Genomic DNA, 18,213 nt, shown 5'->3' with positions numbered 1-18,213 from the left:
GCTAGCTATTCCCAAGTCTGACAGCATAAAAGCACAAAAAGAGGGTGATTTTAGAAGAAAGTATTCCCTATATTTTTGCATTATTATGTTTTTTTTTTTACTTAAGGAGTCTGTTCTTTTGTTTAGAAGGCCCCAATCCTATATAAAGTAAATGGGGAGGATTACGTTAGGCAATCTGTAGAAAACTGCATCACCATTGCAACTCATTTTGAACATGTTCCAAAAAAAAGGAAAAAATAAAATAATATTGATCAAAACATGCTGTACTTATTTGCATATTACTGTATTTGTATGTGTGATGCTGTGGCAATGGCAGCTGGAAGGACAAAACAAGAAGGCTCCCATTTTAAATAAGAGAAAAACAATACTTTTTTGAGGGGGCGGGATTGTGTTCAAGACCAAGAAAATGACTCTATCAAGGAACAAGGCTGCTTTAATGCAGGGAGATCTAAAAGAGACATTGCATAAAAAGGAGGACTGGGACTTGGACTGTGATTTGGGTTGAGAGGCGAAGGGAGGGAACGGGGCCGAGACTCCGGCTAAGATTAAGCCAGGGGCCGAGGCGGGCGAATTAAGCCCCCCCCCCCTTCGCCTCAGGCAACTATTACACATCTATAATGAGAAACACTGGAGTGGGGGCCTTGTCTGAGCACCTTGGCACACCTTAGATTAAATATGCACAATTCCTATGCAAAATGGGCCGGGAACAGCTCAGCCCAACGCTCCTGTCTAATCCCCCCGCTGCAGTTGTTTCAGCCAGGGTTAACAGGCTCATCAGTCAACACAGGCTGCTTAGCACGGGACATCCAGGCCATTTGCAGCTTTAAGTGTTTGTGATTGCTTTTCCTCTTCCAGAAATGTCCATGGTTCCAACCCCCACCTGTTTCCCCATGCAGAATACTGAAGATATGGGCCTCTAATATGTAAGCATGCAGATAAAAGCAACTTTGTTTATTTAAAAAAAAAAAAAAAAAAGGCATTTTGAACCCCAGATAATCAGATAATTAGACGCCAGAAAAAATTACTGTACAAGCCATGATCTTTTCTAGCTTTTGGTATAGCTAATAAGTGCTGAATTTGAGTCACAAACTGAAATCTGAAAGTACTAAAGAATCATTTGTTCTGTATGTAAAACAGCATTGAATCTAAATAGAAACAATCCTCTACATTGGGCAGGTCACGTGCACGGGTCATGTTTGTTCTGACAAAGGCCCAGTAAGGCTTTTTGCTCAGTTTTTTAGAACCCCTGTCTCAAACTGTCTCTTCTGTGCAGTTCTTAATCTTTAGCCTTTTGAAAATTACACAAATAAAATAACTTTAGGACACTTTATTCTCATCTTACTATGATATAGAAGTAATAAGAAATCAATTTAATTTATTCTGCCCTGACAGCACACCACTTTTAATGCATGTATTCTGTCTTGAGAAACATCCGTGCCTATCTCCACTGTAGTTTCATCACCAAACCATTTACATATCACAGCCAGTTCAGACTTCTATCACCAACACACAATCTGTGAGTCTTGTCATGCTCTTGTCTTGTTCTCCAGCTCTGTGTGTATTGATAGTACACACACAAATGTTCGAAAAAGAAGGAAGCAGGGGGTAGAGAAGAAGTTGCAGCTATAGCAAATAAAGAAAACAGAGAAGACGAGAGCTAAGAAGAAAACAAGACAGCAAGGAAGAGGAGTGATGGCAGGAGATTGAGATGGGCAACGATTACAGCACAGTACACATGGTATAGTTCAGTGAAGCGTGTCTGCTATGGACTGGAGCTTCATTAAAGCACACAGACTAATGCTGCTGTCCTGCTTGTCTCTCTCATTCACACTGACAAAGACAACATTTAGAAGTTCTAAAACATACGGTGCACATTAAATACATAAAATATGAATATATAGACTATTATAATAACTGTTTAGCTGTCCAACTATCTTTTTTGCACCTGAAAAACAAAACAAACAAATAAAAAATGGTTGACCCACTGAGTGATTTGAGGGAAAAAAAGATACTAAAAGTGGCCGATGTCAGCATGACCAAAGAGGTCCTCAAGTGATCAGCAAAAAAGGTTGTTTTTACTGGACAGAATATTGATCGCTGATCATTGAACTGATACCATCACCATGTAATTGGCCTGTGTGCATTTGGCCTTTGCCACTGCTCTATATGCAAGCCTTATGGCTTAAATGCATCCATAATGGAAGGAAAGTGTTGGGTTAATTGATAAACCTGAGGTCTCCAGTTGAAGTGTGGCACAAGGAATGTTTTATGGCTGTGCAAATGAAAGGGCTGCAGAGTTTTACACAAGCCATAAAATGTTATGGAAAATTAGCATTCTTCTTTTTCATCACAGTAATCGAGACACTAATGCAGAAGTGGATGGATGGACATGATACAGTAGAAGCCATATCAAGCCAGGGCATAGGTTTAAGACATTAGTGAGCTAAAGGATATAATAATCAATCAACTGAGTAATGGAAGGTCTAACTGAACTGTGAAGAATAACAATACGACAAATTAATTTCACAGTTATCAGGTGTTGCCTATTTTGTGTCTAATGTTCCTTGCTATTTTTATGTTTTGTAATATACTGTATGTTATGCACCAACCATAACGGTTGATTATAGTACAGTTACCATCGATTCAAAAGTTCCACTGCAGAGTAATATGGTTAATAACAGTCCTTAGTACTGTCAGTCTGCTTTAAATGTATTGTGTTTTATTGTATATTAATTTAGTGTCAGATTTATTGTCATTGTACAAAATACAACAAACCACATCCATACCAATAAAAACATTAAATAAATACATAGATTATTGATTATTAGTTGTCTGGGATATTGGTTTTGCTCTGTTATGATGTCCTCTGATCTAATGTGAGTAGAAAGAGAAATGCTTGGAGCAGCTGCAGACACAGACGTGACCACTCAATGCAGTGTACTTGATTAGTACATATAGCCGCTAATTAGCTAGCTTCTGGTTACAAGCACAACCCCTGGTGCCATTGCTAAAATAAAACAAAACATAAAATTAGCAACAGTAGACAGGGTTTTCCCATTGTGCATGTGGATAAATCTTAAGCCAAGACATCCTATATCTCATTAGGCATTTGCTCTAATATTTCCATTATATTGCTAGTTAATAAATGTCAGTCTAATTGGAGTTACTGAGTTAGAATGCAGAGAGGATGAAGAAAACAGTAAGCATAGAGTCACGGTAGTTGTGAATTTGTGCACATTGCCAAAAGGCCCCATGTTTTGTGTTGTGACTGAAAAAAATGGCAAACAACAGAACTATGCTAATGATAACGCTCTAGGCTACATTGAGGGCCCGAGCAAGGCTTCCACTGATGATTACGAGCAGGTCGAGGTAAAGTGGCAGTGTCTGGGTGAGAGGGCCGTGGCAAGGATTTGAAAATAATTAGGAACATGGCGGGATAACAATGCTACATAATGTGGCTGGGGGGCTGCAGTGATGAGTACCATGGCTGAGCTGTCCACTCCGCTGGCCCCTCTGAGCACTGACATAGACTGGTGCTGGCTGCTGTCATAGCTGCGGGTGATGCCAATGATAGGACTAATGCACTAATTACCATGGAGCGGGTGAGGAGAGAGAGGGGCTGTAAATAGGAGGGTACTGTATTAGACAGAATCATAAACAAGGCAACAGCAGCAGAGGGCCCGACATATATACTTAAACTGAAATCAGCTTGTATTAAGCGTGTCACCTTTGGAAAGTGACAAGTTGCTTCAAAATAGGGCTGCATGGTTTTAGAAAATAATTGGATTGTGATTTTTCTGACAAGTATTGTAATTGTGATTGTGTTATTTCAAACACATCCAAGAGCATTATTAAACATTAAACACTGGAATATGAACTGATACATTTTTTAATCTCCACTTTCCCCATATAAAATGATATTTTATGGTTTACAGTGGAAAATGTATTACCTAAATAACATTTGTCTTTGATAATGGCACCTATAAGAGACTAAAGGACACGTATTCTGCTATTTTCTGGTCTAATCTACACTGAGTTGTGCTTTCGTTTCATTCACACATGTTTAACACACAAACCCTGCATATTTAGACTGAGTTCTTCTCTCAAACTGATGTCACGTGGTAATACAGGAAGTGCTCCATGGTGTTTTTAAACTCCATACTCCTTCACAAGAATCATTTGGATAATTACAACCCTGTAAAGTCAGTCTCTGCTGATCAAAAAGTAAAAAGTAGCTGTTAACATGAAAACCATCACTTCATGACATCACAAGGTGGAACAGAGCATTTTGAGCTTCAGAGATACAGACAGAGGCAGAATTACTCAAAAATATGTGAATGAAACAAAACACAACTGTTTTTGAGGAGGTATCAACATTCTAACACAGCTTAAAGCCAATTTTGCATAATATAGAGAAGAGTAGGTGGACTGACTCAACTATCTGCATAGGTGTTTTATAATTACAATGTAATGTCACATATGGAACAATTCAGACAGGATCACTTTAAAAAGCCGGTGAAGGGTTCTTTCATTTTCACTTGCCTAAAGCCATCTCTTTTGTTTTAAAATATAGCCTGGGAGCACTGTTCCAACTGGCCATGCGTTGTAGTGAGCTGTAGGAGACCCTTTGTGACCGCCTACTCACTCTGCATCCTTATTTATCTGCACTTCCCCAGGCCGTGTTAGTGCACTCCCCTGTTGTGCTCAGACTTCCCTCTCTCCTCACTGGCTCTCTCTTGTTTCACTCTTCTTTTCCGGGCAATTGGGTTTGGGTGCTGCTGGTGGGGGGGTAAGGAGGCCAGGGTGGAGCTGCTGGGAACTTTGCATGTGTGTGTGCTTCTGTGCATGCATGTGTATGCGTGTGTATGTGTGTGCATGTGTGTGCTGGGAAGTGAGCTAATAAAGGACGGTGATCCATGAAAGGCCTTGAGCAAAGACACAGTCAATTACCTAATGCCTGGACCAGACCGTAGGGCCCACACTCACGAGCACATGCACGGCTTCTCCGTACACCTCATTTACGTATACATGGGAAGGGGGCAGTGGAGGGCAGAACTGGGAATTGTGTGTATATGTGTGGGAGGGTGCACATATGCGTTTGATGGAGAGCGGCGATTTATTAAATTGCTGTCACTTTTGACAAATTTGTGCAACTCAAGTTGAAAGGGTTAGGCTGCACTGATTCTCTTCATTTCCTCTATTCTTCTAAAGACATATCTCACAGAACAAAATAGTCATAGTCGGAGTCCGCCTGTGCCAACTGATGAAAATATCATTTTCATTTGGTTGAACAGAAGATGGAAAAACTGTAGAATTACATAAATATCAGAAAAGGGGAAGGGGTCCTAAAATGTATTTATTTTTTTCTAAAAAAAAAAAAAAAAAAAAAGCTTAAGTCTACCAAAAACATGGATTTAGTTAAGTATTGCTGCCCATTTGAAGAAAATAATGAAAGTGAAATGAAAATCCAAATGTAACATTTAATAACTGTTCTGATCTGATGTAATGCTTACTGATTACCTTTTCTTGAAAGATCAGTTAAGATCAGTGTCCATTCATCAGAGTCTTGTTGGCATAGATGGACTTTGTAAAGGCACTGATGCTGTAGTCATCACCAGTAAAACATATAATAAAGAAATACTGTGAGTGTGGCGTTATATCACAAACATCGCAGAGAAATGAGGCCAATATAAATACACACTTGTGTTGGTGCAGGTCATTCTGCACATCCTCCAGCAGAGTATAGGAGGTCTGTAGGTGCAAAGACAGTTTAGGGCAATGGAGACGCTGCTCCCACACTTCCCCTGGCTCTCTGGGTGAACTCTAGTCAGACCACAACACCAAACACACACATATAACCAGAGTCAGACAAAGAGCACAGTAGATTTGTCTATCTGAGCCTTACATACTAGTGTTTTCTCATCCTTATCCCACAGTTCATGGAGCCACAATGCTACAGTAACAGGCCAATACTATGAATCTCTGTGACAGAGTCAGGCCAACAGGGAGGCTGACAAAATGGACTATCTCATGGAAACAACCAATTCAAGGCATCAAATGTGTGAAGTTGTTGGGGTACTGACTGCATTTATTTAATAATTTGTGACATCAATGCATATTTAGTTATGCATGTTTTACCATTATTTGGATTGCATTGTTTTGATAACTACAAAAATGTTGTTTTAAGGTGACCTTGAGCTTTTCGGTTGCTGTTTTAAAGAGGGGGTGATGTGTGCAGAGCAACAGAAAGGACCCTGTCCTTGGTCCTATCACCATGGGATCACTGGCCTGGCCTGAGTACTTCCACAGCCAGAGCCTCCACCTTATCCATCACCAGGAGATAGTTATCACAGCGGGCAGTGTGAGGGTGATGGGGGCTGAGAGGGGAGGAAATCTACAATAATTACAAACAGGGAAATACTGGAAAATAAGATGCACATTAATCAAAGGGTATTCTTCCCCATGTTACCATCAAGAGACAGTAATGAACTCAGCCTAAGCACTCCAGCTGGAGACACAGTCATGAGGCTGAGTGTTGAGAGAACAGCTAATAAAATGAGACAAATCCATGCCTCATTTCTGCTCACTTATGTTTTACATAGCTAAAAACTAATAACAAGGAAAGTACTTTGCAATAAAGATCTCCAGAGCGTAAATAACACAATGGTAAAATGACTCCTCATCAGCTCACGAGAATACAAGTGCACATCGAGAAACTAGGGCCTGTATAGTAACGAGTATGAACTAGATGTTTGAGGTGTTCATAAAACCATTCCGCTCTATGCTCAGGTCACATCTCTTTTCAGACAAATAGAATACAGAATAGAAACAGAATAAAAGCACAAACTATATACAAAACATGATTTTGTATATTATATTTAATGATCTAATCATTCATAGAGAAGAGTTTTAAAATACACTGTATCAGGAGCTGTGTTGGGGGCTTCTAATAATTACAATGACAGTGCAAATCTAATGCTGTTTCATAACACTGTCTCCAGTGTTATTGCTGTGAATGTGTTATGTATTATGTGTTAGTGTTTTGGACTGTTTGTGGTAAACCTAGCTCTGAGCTCACCTGAGGTTTCCTGCTGACAATGGGGGGCAGTACAGGCCTTGAGGAGCTCTCAGAATGTGTGCTTTTAATCCATGGGGATCCAAGGGTCTCAGGAAAATTGGGGGCTGCTGGGCCAGGCGTGCCCAACTGAAAAGCCCTGTCCCTGGGGGTGAGCCTGGTGGGGGCCTGGTACTTGACCTGCCTCAGCAGCAGCTCCATCTCATGGGGGGCCCGTCTGAATGGAGAGTTAAAAACCCCTGGGCACTGATGAAAGAGAAAAAAAAGAAACAATTCTATTATGGACGAGGTGAAACACTGAGAATGACATATTCACAATGGGATGTTTAGCAGCATACTCAAGAGTTTTTGACAAAAATAGACAAAGGTAATAAAATAGAGGTTAATATTCAGGTTTTATGGACTGTGCCACTGGGTAATGACTGTAAAATGATGCCTTACTTTCAAAACTGAAAAGTATCAGGGCCTCTGGTTCTGAATATCACATTCTGCGCAATATCACAAGGTTATTTTTTAACCACAATTTGACTTCAGGGCATTCATTAAAGTAATGGTTTAAACAGTATATGCACTTTGAACCAAGCATAATGTTAGAAAAAGTATTCTGTAAAAGATATTTGCTATATAGAGGATACAGTCTGTATGCTAATGCTGTATGCTCTTTATAATTGTCTAATAAATATATTTCTTACTTTGACTTTGTGTCAATAATTAGACAAATATAGGAAATACATAAACATATGATATCATGTTTGTGAAAGTTTAAAAAAAGAACATCAGAACATACACTCACTTAAAACTCTAAAGGTAACAGTGTTCCACACATCTTAACACACACAGAGAAGCAAGCCAAAAAGTACCAACCTAGCTACGGGAAGAGCAATGATGTTGACCTCAGGAACACACCATCTCTGTCTCTGTCAGAGGGACTTGGGGCCTTTTGGTAAGCCTTGTATGCGTGTGTGTGTGTGCATGTGTGTGTGGGCTGGGGTCCGAGAAGTGAGGAAGGATGAACTGTGTGGGAGAGCCATCTATTCACGGCTGACAAGGTCAAAGCTACGAAGGGAGAGAGTCCCCTGCCATATGCAGAGATAGAAGAGAGACGGAGATAGTGGGGAGGAGATCGACACCAGGCAGATGAGAAACTTTTTAGACTTTTTACTAATCTATGTGCAATCAATTATTTAGAAGTTTTGTTTGCAGAAACTACAACTTACTATGTTTGTTTGACAAACATTTTGTGAAAGTAGTAAACTTCTGATGCACATAATGATGACAGAGGTAGTGGTAAAACCAGAAGGGGACAGACAGGAAAAGTAGACTCAGAAAAAGCTAGGTGGCAGTGCTGAATCAACAGTGACCAGTGTGCTTTGTCTTCATTATGATCCCAATGGGGAGTCCCAGATGCATGGATGCCACACACGCACACAAACATAGCACATGCACACACAGCACACCTGTGCCAGGGGAAACACTCAAATGTTCCACTCAGCACATCCCAAGAGCCATGAAGACAAGTACAACAGGCACATGTCCAGATGGATTACTTTTTTTGTATTCTTCTGAACGATTATTATGTATGATATTACTTTTTTTTTAAAAACTTGCTTAGATTTTCATACAAACAAAAAGCAAATATTGCAAATTATGTAATAGACAATATGTTCCATCTTCCGTTACTGATAACCAACCTGCTTCGTACTGAGTAGATGATGTAAACGATGAGCTTGGTAGACTTTGGCTGCTTGCTCTTTTACAATCTTCAGGCATTTCCTCTCTCTCCTCTGTAGCTCCTCAAGTTCATCCAAATCTCTCCTGTAAGAGAAACAGCTTGTTTAAGTAAGTTTAGACTGTGCATCCATATATGAGACAATATATTTGAAAAGAAAAAGACTCCATCAACCCTTACATACTGGTAAACTAGTATTTTAATATTTAAATCTGTTATGGACATAATTTCATTCTAACACTGATGGGTCAGCATAGAGCCATGCAGATGGATGAAATACCTTCTAAGAGAGACAGAGAGAAAAATGCAAAAGAAAGACAGAGTGCACAAACAAGGGGCGAAGTGGAGGCAGCAGAGCTATAAGTAGGAGGATGATGGATATATTTCATCAGCGCAGCCAGGACAGGTCTTTCTGTGACATCTGTTAAGCGGAGCGGGCTAAATGGGATGCATTAAAAGCCCATACACAGCAATTTCATTCTGCAATCACACAGCCTCATTGTTACAAGGAGGTAATAACTTAAAGAGCGAATTGGAAACAATTACTAAAACACACACACCATGGTAATGCGGACACGAAAGACCATGAGTCGCACGTACACACTGTGGAAATTAATCTTATTCCACTTTCAACCAAGAGCAATACCAAGAAGCCATGGATTATCAACAGCCCTTTGTCTTGTCTTCTTCCATCATTCCTGGCTGCTACTACATCTTTAAATGTCTTTTCAACTTTTATTTTCAATTGCAAACGTTAGTGGAAGTATCTGAATATTAATAATGTATCTGTAATGTAAGGTTAACACATTCTGGGGCTGCTGACATTTAAGGGAAGGGAATCACAACACTGTTTCTGCTTTTGCATTCTCATTTCGTCCTCAGCTCCAGATGAAATTACAAAATAAATTAAAAAATATGCACAGGGTCACATGTGCTAGATAGTCAAGTCATAGTAGAGTTACAGTGTGTGTGTTTTCATGCTATTTAAGCACATTTAAACTACAAAGATGAGATTCAGATATAATATATGCAAAGAGAAGGTTAAAAATAGAGGTTGCATGGCCTCTATTTCCTTTGTCATTCAAGTAATATTAGTTCTTAATGCAAAATATAAAGCCTTGTTGTGAGTAAATTGCTTCCCTACTAGACTGGCACTGAAGGTATTAAAATGGGCATATTTATTATGCAGAAATGTGCATCAGTAATGTGGTATAACTATATAAAAAAATATATGTTTCTACCCATTACTGTGTTTTACTGAGTTTAGATTAATTTGAGATTCAATTGTAACACTAAATGTAAACTATTGTTACATCAGGCTCTTGCCCTACCTCAATAAGTTGATTCATAGGTTGCCGAAGATAAAAAGGGAAGTTTAATTAAATATTTTTGACATTTGCAAAGACATTTTTTTTATAAATAAATAACCAAAAAAAAAGATCTGAATATCTCTCAACAAAAATGTGTGCCTATATCTGTAAGTGTCTATGGTAAGTGTGTGAAGAGCTGTGTGAGTGGGTCCATGTTTGGCTGGGTGTGTGTGTGCATGTCAAGCTGAATGGGTGACCTTTGCTTCTCTGCCCCCAGCCCCAGTGTTATTAATTGCTGTGTAGTGGACAAAAGCCAAACAGATTTGTAACGGCTGAAGGCACCTCGATCTGTGTCGACCCAACCAGCCGCCACAACATACAACCCTCATTAGCCCTGCTGTACGCCACGCTGCACTGAGAAGAGGCTGTGGGTAAGTGACTAGTGAGAGAAGAAGCAAAAAATAATACCGATTAAACAATTGGTGGTTTTCAGATTTAAGAATGCGATGATGTCTTGCACCCAGATGGACAGCAAGGGCCAGATTTCCCTTTTGATTACATTATACATGAAATATCCAAAAGGTAAAATCACAAATGTCAACCTGATATTTTCAATTACTGACTAAACAAGAACTCACTGTATTACAACATAATTTATAATTTTAGCAATATTAATTTTCATTGCCCCCCATGTGTATTAATTAATATTGGCTTATAGAATGCTGTGATGTCATCTGAAACTTTGCAATACACATGGCCTGTGAGCATAACGAAATCAAATATAAATCTCTTTAATCAGTTGGTCTGAACTTATAGTCAAATGAAAGCCTAGTTGAGGTTAATCAAGTATTACCAGCATATTTAAAACAATGGAGTGACATTTTCACCTGTGCCTCTTAACTTATTTATATTTCTATGGTCTAGCTAAAATATCTTTTTTAAATAATTTACATTTTGAGTTCAGAAGAAGTCAAAGAATAATAGAAGAAGGGGCTTTGTAGGACAGCAAGCGGTCATCGGGACAGCAGTGGAGCAGCTAATTGTCCAAGACCTAAATATTTAATGACAGCTTGACCTGATTGGCTCTTTTAATTGCTCAAGTTAAATCGTTCAATAGATCAGGAAAACGAACTAAACTTGTCAATGTGGGTGACTTATGCAATGCAGAGATTTCAGTGAGTCAGTAAGATTTCATCTGCAATTATAATTGAACAAAGGTAGGGTGATTTTCTTATGTAGAGAATCAAAAATATTACCAGCTGTTATCAAAAGTATCATGCTTGTTTTTCTTTTCTTTTTTTTTTGTACTCAATGTTGTACTCAATCTGTGCATTCAGTGAAAATAAGAAAATAAACTTGGATGGAGCACAACAGTGACAGCCCAGTTTTCCCATAGACGTTTTGAAAATAAATAGATGAAGAAATAAATGGGGCTTGGGACTAATAGGCAATGTGGCAATTAATAACCACAAGACCTATAATTTTATTTGAAATATATTTCTGAAACCTTATAAACCTTTTCTGGGCCCAGAAGTACATTTTCCATTAATTTTCCCCATTGACTTTTTGAAAAATTAAAATATTAAGAGTTCAAAGGCCAAACAAGCACATTCAACAAGATTCTGAGAAATGCTTTGATAACTGTTTCAGAAACAGGTTTTAAATAAAAGTATAGGTCTTCTTGTGATTATTAGATACCACATAGCAAATTAGCCCTGAGCAAGCTTTCAACCTTTTAATTTTTTTTTGGAAAGTCTATGGGAAAAATGAGAAATCTGGTTCCGTAAGTGAGGGTGGGCAGTCACTGTTGAGCTCATGACAATCTTTTGTAGAATTTGAAATGCTGTGTTTTTGGACTGAAAACAACTGCATTATAGACAATAGTTACCACATAGCTCCTTTGACTTGATTTGAAACTCACTTCCTCTGTAACTTCAACTGTGGAGCCACAAAGATGAAGTGGATCAAAAGAAAAGAGAAGCAAAAGAGCGATGATAGCATGTAGAAGTGTGTAGCACGATGGGCCAGGCATATAGGCCGTCTCACACCAAAGCAGCTCTCCTGTTATGACTGCCCTTGAGATAGGCTCACTACAAATATGAACAACAAGAATATAGATTCAAATCAGGAAACCACTAACAACCACAACAAAATCATAGACTGACCAAAGCACATGCTAAAAAAACCTCCATGCTCATTCTATTCATGGGGAGTATATTATTTATCTGATTATGGCAGCAATAATTACCCAGCTGTTTACTGCAAATAGAGGAATATTTCATGCAGTCAACAGGCCGTGGTGGAGTCAGCAGCAGTGATGACACCAACACATTTAGTAAATATGCAAAGTGAGCTCTCTCTGCTTTTTTTAATTGCCCCCATCGTCCCTGCGCGTGCCCTTATTATAGCCCAGGAACTTTAAGTGTTTCCCTGACAAAGTGATAAATTGTTGGGATACCAAAGGAAAAGTGTGGCAGAGTGGGGACCGCACCGAGGTCTTGACTTCATTAAGCAAAGCAGGAGGGAAGGGATGAACGAGGGTGGACACTCAAAGCCACATATTGAGAATAGGGAGTGACGAAGATGAGGAACTGAGATTGAGGGGAGAGGGTGAGGAGAGGACGGAGGAGCGGAAAGGTGACTGTAAAGTGAATGCATTAGGTTGATTTTCAAACTTAAAAGTCCTATATTATACTAAATTGACTCTAGTGAGCTTTTAATCTCATTATAATGTTGTTACCTAATCAAAACATACCTGAAATGTGTCTGCATTTCCAAAGTTCAAAATGCTCTACTCATCTTGTGATGTCATGAAGAGGTAGTTTTCAGTTAGTTAACAGCTGCATTTTACCTTTACTTCTTTAACAAAATTATTCTTATGAAGGTGTATGGAGTTGAAAAACACAGTGGAGCACTTCCTGTACTACCACATGACATCACAAGGTGGAACAGGGAGTTTTCTGTTTTAGAGAAGAACTCAGCCTAAATATGCATGTTAAGCATGTGTGAATAAAACAAAACATGACTCCAGGTGTGTTTTTGATGAGGAAACAACATTGTAACATAGATCAGAAAATAGCACAATATAGGCCCTTTAAGAGATAAGGATGCCTTTGGTAAAAATCTACCACTTTAGTTATCAGTTATTGAACAGTGCTAGCCGATTAATAAGCAAATCTGTCTGTGAAGTAATCAAACAGGCTGTAATAGGGAAGGCAGCTAACACAAAAAGGATATTTTAAATAATGTCGGCACAATGTTAATTGATTGTGACCCTAGCGGCACTAAATAAACATGTGATTAACTAGGGAGAAAGTGACCTCGCCACCCCAAACCAGAGGGGAGGGGCTTAGAGAGAGTCAAGGTGTTTGTGTATCGCAAAAGGTCTCACCATTACTGTAATATAATGTCATGTAATGTTTTGTATTTTTATAAATCCAAAAAAGTACTAAATCATGTGCCACATTTTTTTTTGTTTTAGTAGATTTGTTTTGTTTTTATTAAGCATAATTATAACACATGCTTATTAACAGATAGAATGAAAAAACACATTAAAAGGTCTCAAAGTCAGAAGGGAGGCAGATTAGTGGTGGGGATAGGAGGAGGGAATCAGTGATCCGAGGAGCACTTCAACAAATTTACATTTAATTTTAGAAGCTTAGAAGCCTAAAGATATTTTCCTGTAAAATATATTAGCAACATTAAGAATGTGACTATTAGCTAAACGTGATTTTTTTTTTGTCAAAAATAAAAGATGGTGTATCTCTAGCAGTAAGCCCTGAAGCAAAGGGGGTTTTATTAATGCAGGAGTCGCAGTTCAAATCAGAGGGTAATTTTTTAATTTCTACACGTAGTTCACTTATCTCATCTTAAGCCTCAAGCACTTCAGAGCAGCCCTCTCTCTCCCTCCCCTTCCTTTGTCTTTCTGATACACAGTCCCACTTCAACACTTGCAAAGCTATACTTAAATACATAGTTGGCCATATGTGTCAAACTTGAGATGTTTATTCTATAATATGAATAGAATGAAAAAAATTTGTTAATGGGGGTAATTTTTTACCTGACTTGTTCATTTTTCATTGCAATATTTTCCAAGGAACTCTTGCGTGCGTAGAAACTGTGAACATATTTTCTCACAAAATATCCTCTCCATCTTCTCTGAATCTGCAAAATGCATACAATGATTAGATAATATTTAGCATTTATTATGAGGATTTCCCTTGTTGATTACTCTAATGAATTAAACAAACATTAATAATTGACCATAGCCACAACAGCACAAACATGGTGTAAGTAAGCACAGCGGTGGAGACAGCTGTCACCGTTTTATGTTTTAACTGTAGGAGCAGACATTGATTGTTGAGGCAGCAGATTAGCCACCATGCACACCCACAAATATCAGCCAAGCATTTTAAAGCTCTGAGGTGAATGTCCTTCAGACTAATTAGGAGATTAAAACAATGGCAAGAACAAAATAATCACACTATGAGAGAAGTGGGAGATCGCGAAGAACAACAAAGAGCAAAATGAGAATTAGCATTGATCAGCCAGTCAATAGATAATTTTAAATAAAGTAATTGCCACCTCCCAAGTTCTTGCTGACCTTTTGTTGACTAGTAAAATCAATGCTGTTGAATCTAATACAAATACCAGGTGTAGCGTGTAAACACTAGTTTCTATTACGTGCTTAATAGATTCACCTCCACTTTTCTAGATTGCCTGGATAAAGACAACAGACAGAAAAAGAGGAAAAAATAATTTGATTCAAGAGAATAGAAAATTGAGATCCCTTTGCTTTCTCTGTATCACCTTCTGTTTATTTTGCACAGGGACAATGCAACTATTATTTGTTAGAAAATTCATAGTTTGTGTAAAGTCAGACACAGCTCTGTAATATGTTATCAACATTTTTGGTTTTAGTGACATGCAGACAGAACAGCTATATTTTTATATTTAATAGAATATATTGCTGTGATGTTAGATACACATTATTATTCATATTTTTGTTATGAATTGAGCAACCAAGGACTCCCATTCACAGGTCCCTCCCCACAGATTGTCATTTGCTACCACAAGACACCAGGGTGATATTTACTCTGACCGCCATCGCCTCGTAGAAATTCATCTTCATGATAAAATATGCCGCCTGTGAACACAAAGGAAAAGATGGCGTTACATCTTGTCTTGCGGCCCTCTGATCTGTCCACAGCAGGCGTCAAAGATAAAGAGCTCTTTATACATAATACATAGCACAGAGGAAGCACAGATAGCACCAGTGCGAAATGTGGGGAGAGAGAAAGGGGACAGCAAAATAGAGATTGAATAAAGGAAAGCCCAGACAAAAAGGGAAAAGTCTATAGTATTGAGGAGGGAGAGGAAGAGTGTGCAGGTATTTAGTGGGTCTTTGTATCAAGGGGAGGACGATAGCCCCTTAATGCGGCAACGCAGACAAGGGCCAAGAAAATCTATGATAGTCAAGCAGTGAGCTAATGGAGATGTATGACGGCAGAACGTTCTCCTCTGGATTTCATAATCAATGACAGCGCTGCCAGAAACCACTAACAAAAGGACTGGGAATATTCAGCTGAACTCCAAGCACAAGCCTGCCACCGGGGGCACACTTTAAGAGCAACCTGAAGAGCCAGTCATAAAAGGGATTCATATCTCAACATGTCTTATTGAATATTGACAGTGAAGTGTGGGAGAAGCGGAGAGGGGAGGGAGACAAAGACTTGAAAGCGGGTAATAAATTCAGCTTGATGTTTTCAGATGAGGTGTTGTGGACATTAGATTATATGTGATAAAGAGTGAGAGGGAGAAAGGAAAGTCCTACGGGCTAATTCAAAAGAGTCAAGTGTGGCAACTCAGAGTGATCCAAATTAGCTCTTGTCTGCTGCCAAATGAGAGCAAACAGTCTCTTTTTAGCCCATATGTGTGCTGTGACACATCCTTGATCGTTTATTTCAGCAGCGCTCACACCGCAGGCCTCAACCCCCTCTCTTCATTTCTTGAACGCCTCCCAAATGGTGGCTGGCAGTTATGCTTTAGCAAACAGTCAATTTACAAGCATGATAAATAGCTTGTTGTGATACGTTTACTAAACTCAATCCAGGGGAAAATTATACGTGAGAGCGCTGGGTATTGGATACGGTATCAACAATCTGTTCAATTAAGAAGCAGTTGGAGGCAATATGTTGGAAATGGGACCCTGTTTTACTAAAGTGCAAACGCATACACAAGCTAACGGATTCCTCTGACTCTCAGCTCATCTCCGTTTCTCAAAATGCTTCCCAGGAGTTGTGGTGTTCTGATGGCAAATGGGATCTCTTATCGTATTTATATTTCTTAAGAGCTAATTTCTCAATGTGTAATGAGTGAATTATATTTCCTAAGGTCAGAGACAGCGACTTAGGGATAAGGCAATTGAATTCTAATGCCTACTATCATAACATAATCAATATATCTATAACCATTATGGGCACTAGCTTACCTTCACCATTTGTCTGAAACGTGACCTTGCTCTGAAGCCTCGCCATATCTTCTGTATAATGACTGCTTTCTTGTGCAGATGGCTGTAAATTGGTATAAGAGAAAGGATTAGTTTTATTCTTGTATTTATTTTTTTTTAAATACATTCAGTCACAGGAGTGCAATTTGGGATATATTTAGAAGTACATAATAAAAGAGAATTTGACATAAATAGGTAAAATAATAAAATAATAAAAATGTTAGATACACTTATTTTTTTAAAATCTCATATTGACGCCATCTGGTTTATTTGTGCATTTTGCAGACAGTATTAGCAAGGGACAGGTTTAGTACTCTGAAATGCTTATCCATAAATGAAATAATAATAAAAGATGTTGGATGCCTTTTTTAAATTCTCATATTAGTGTAATATAAATTATTTGTGAATTAGGCAAACACTATTCCATTTGCAGGGGACAGGTTTAATACTCTGAGATGCTCACCTAAAGCCATATAGAATATTTTTACAGGGTTTTCGATCATGTCCGATAAGCCATTCACCCCTTTAGTTGGAGCCATGCATTTGTATTCATCTTCAAACACACTCTAAATGCAAGTCCACTGCGATTCTCTGCTTCCAATGAGGCCATCAATTTCCAAAAGGCCATTTATATGCCCAGAAAATCAATGCTGATAGTGGGGATAGCACAACCCCGGAGTTGCACTTAGGCAGCTAAAACTGTTGCTAATTATCCACTTAACGCATTGATCAATTAACTAAAGTAATCTGAATTAACCTACTGTCTGGAAGTTTGTCTGCTGACCCTGCAGAATGGGGCTTGGGTCACAGTATAAGAACAGGCACAGAGATTAAGACATTTATTTCACTCTCTGTGAAAGGAGCAAAGAGTGTAGGCCACATTTATTCCTCAAGGCCATTTGCAAAGCTTTACACCAGGGGTCATTACAGTACTGAACTCAAATCATGGTTGTCCTCAAATAAGATGCATTTGTTATTGTAGTATCGTTAATTATATCCATAGACCGTGTATGCAGTCTAAGATTATGTCACATGCACAAATGCACATGCTACCAATTCTTGAACAGCCTGATGTTTATTTTATATTTTAAGATGAATGTTTGTTGTTGTCATTTTTACTGAAAAAAATAAAATAAAGAGTGAATAACAGTACCTGATGTAAGCCCGAACCTTGCAGGCTCGGAACCAGCTCTGGATGCAGATGGCAGCCTGGTTTTCTTTCTGCCTATTTTCCTCTGCTAAACTGGTAAAGCAAAGCACAGCCCACAGTTAAAATAACAATAATAACGTTTTACGTGTAGATTAGAAACCGCGTGCAGTCTTTAATTTAGCGTAAAAATCCTAATGAAACATCCTGCTTTTAGCTAGCTAGTTGATCAGCGATAATTAGGCATTTAGAGATGCAAATTGTGGTTTATTCAGTTAACGACGAAAACACTTTGTCGCTTCATCTGCTATGCGTGAACAAACCTGTTTCTATAAAAATACTCTTTTCGAAACTCGTTTTCTCTTGTCAGACTGAGCACATCCGCCATGTCCACGCAGGCGTAAGTTTGTCCGTTGCCTTGGCAACCATTTCCGTGGCACTGTG

General features: G+C 38.7%; 1 protein-coding gene across 1 annotated transcript; it reads right to left on the bottom strand.

The window, feature by feature from the left end:
• Positions 1-5,544: 5,544 nt before the first annotated feature.
• spata17 (spermatogenesis associated 17) lies at positions 5,545-18,210 on the bottom strand. Its single transcript, XM_055154317.1, has 9 exons — positions 18,093-18,210; positions 17,776-17,865; positions 16,605-16,686; positions 15,210-15,260; positions 14,175-14,278; positions 8,767-8,890; positions 7,079-7,321; positions 5,702-5,823; positions 5,545-5,602 (listed from the first exon to the last, which is right to left on the bottom strand). The coding sequence occupies exons 1-9, from the start codon at positions 18,155-18,157 to the stop codon at positions 5,545-5,547; spliced, it is 939 nt and encodes a 312-aa protein (XP_055010292.1). The 5' UTR covers positions 18,158-18,210.
• Between the last annotated feature and the right edge of the window lie 3 nt (positions 18,211-18,213).

This window comes from Boleophthalmus pectinirostris, unplaced genomic scaffold (genome assembly GCF_026225935.1).
Source record: "Boleophthalmus pectinirostris isolate CB_2022bp ecotype Guang Dong unplaced genomic scaffold, ASM2622593v1 HiC_scaffold_19, whole genome shotgun sequence".
Lineage (NCBI taxonomy): Eukaryota > Metazoa > Chordata > Actinopteri > Gobiiformes > Gobiidae > Boleophthalmus > Boleophthalmus pectinirostris.
The sequence above is the reverse complement of the archived record's forward strand: the minus strand, read 5'-3'. Positions and strand labels throughout refer to the sequence as shown.

What these genes read in the sequence shown, in the direction of transcription:
- spata17 (XM_055154317.1), bottom strand. Translation starts at nt 18,157, where the DNA reads ATGGCGGATGTGCTCAGTCTGACAAGAGAAAACGAGTTTCGAAAAGAG. An exon ending in ACGAGGCGATGGCGGTCAGA is followed by an intron (nt 14,279 to 15,209) that starts GTAAATATCACC and finishes TGCATTTTGCAG; the next exon opens with ATTCAGAGAAGATGGAGAGG. An exon ending in TTGTCAGCAGGAAACCTCAG is followed by an intron (nt 5,824 to 7,078) that starts GTGAGCTCAGAG and finishes TGGTCTGACTAG; the next exon opens with AGTTCACCCAGAGAGCCAGG.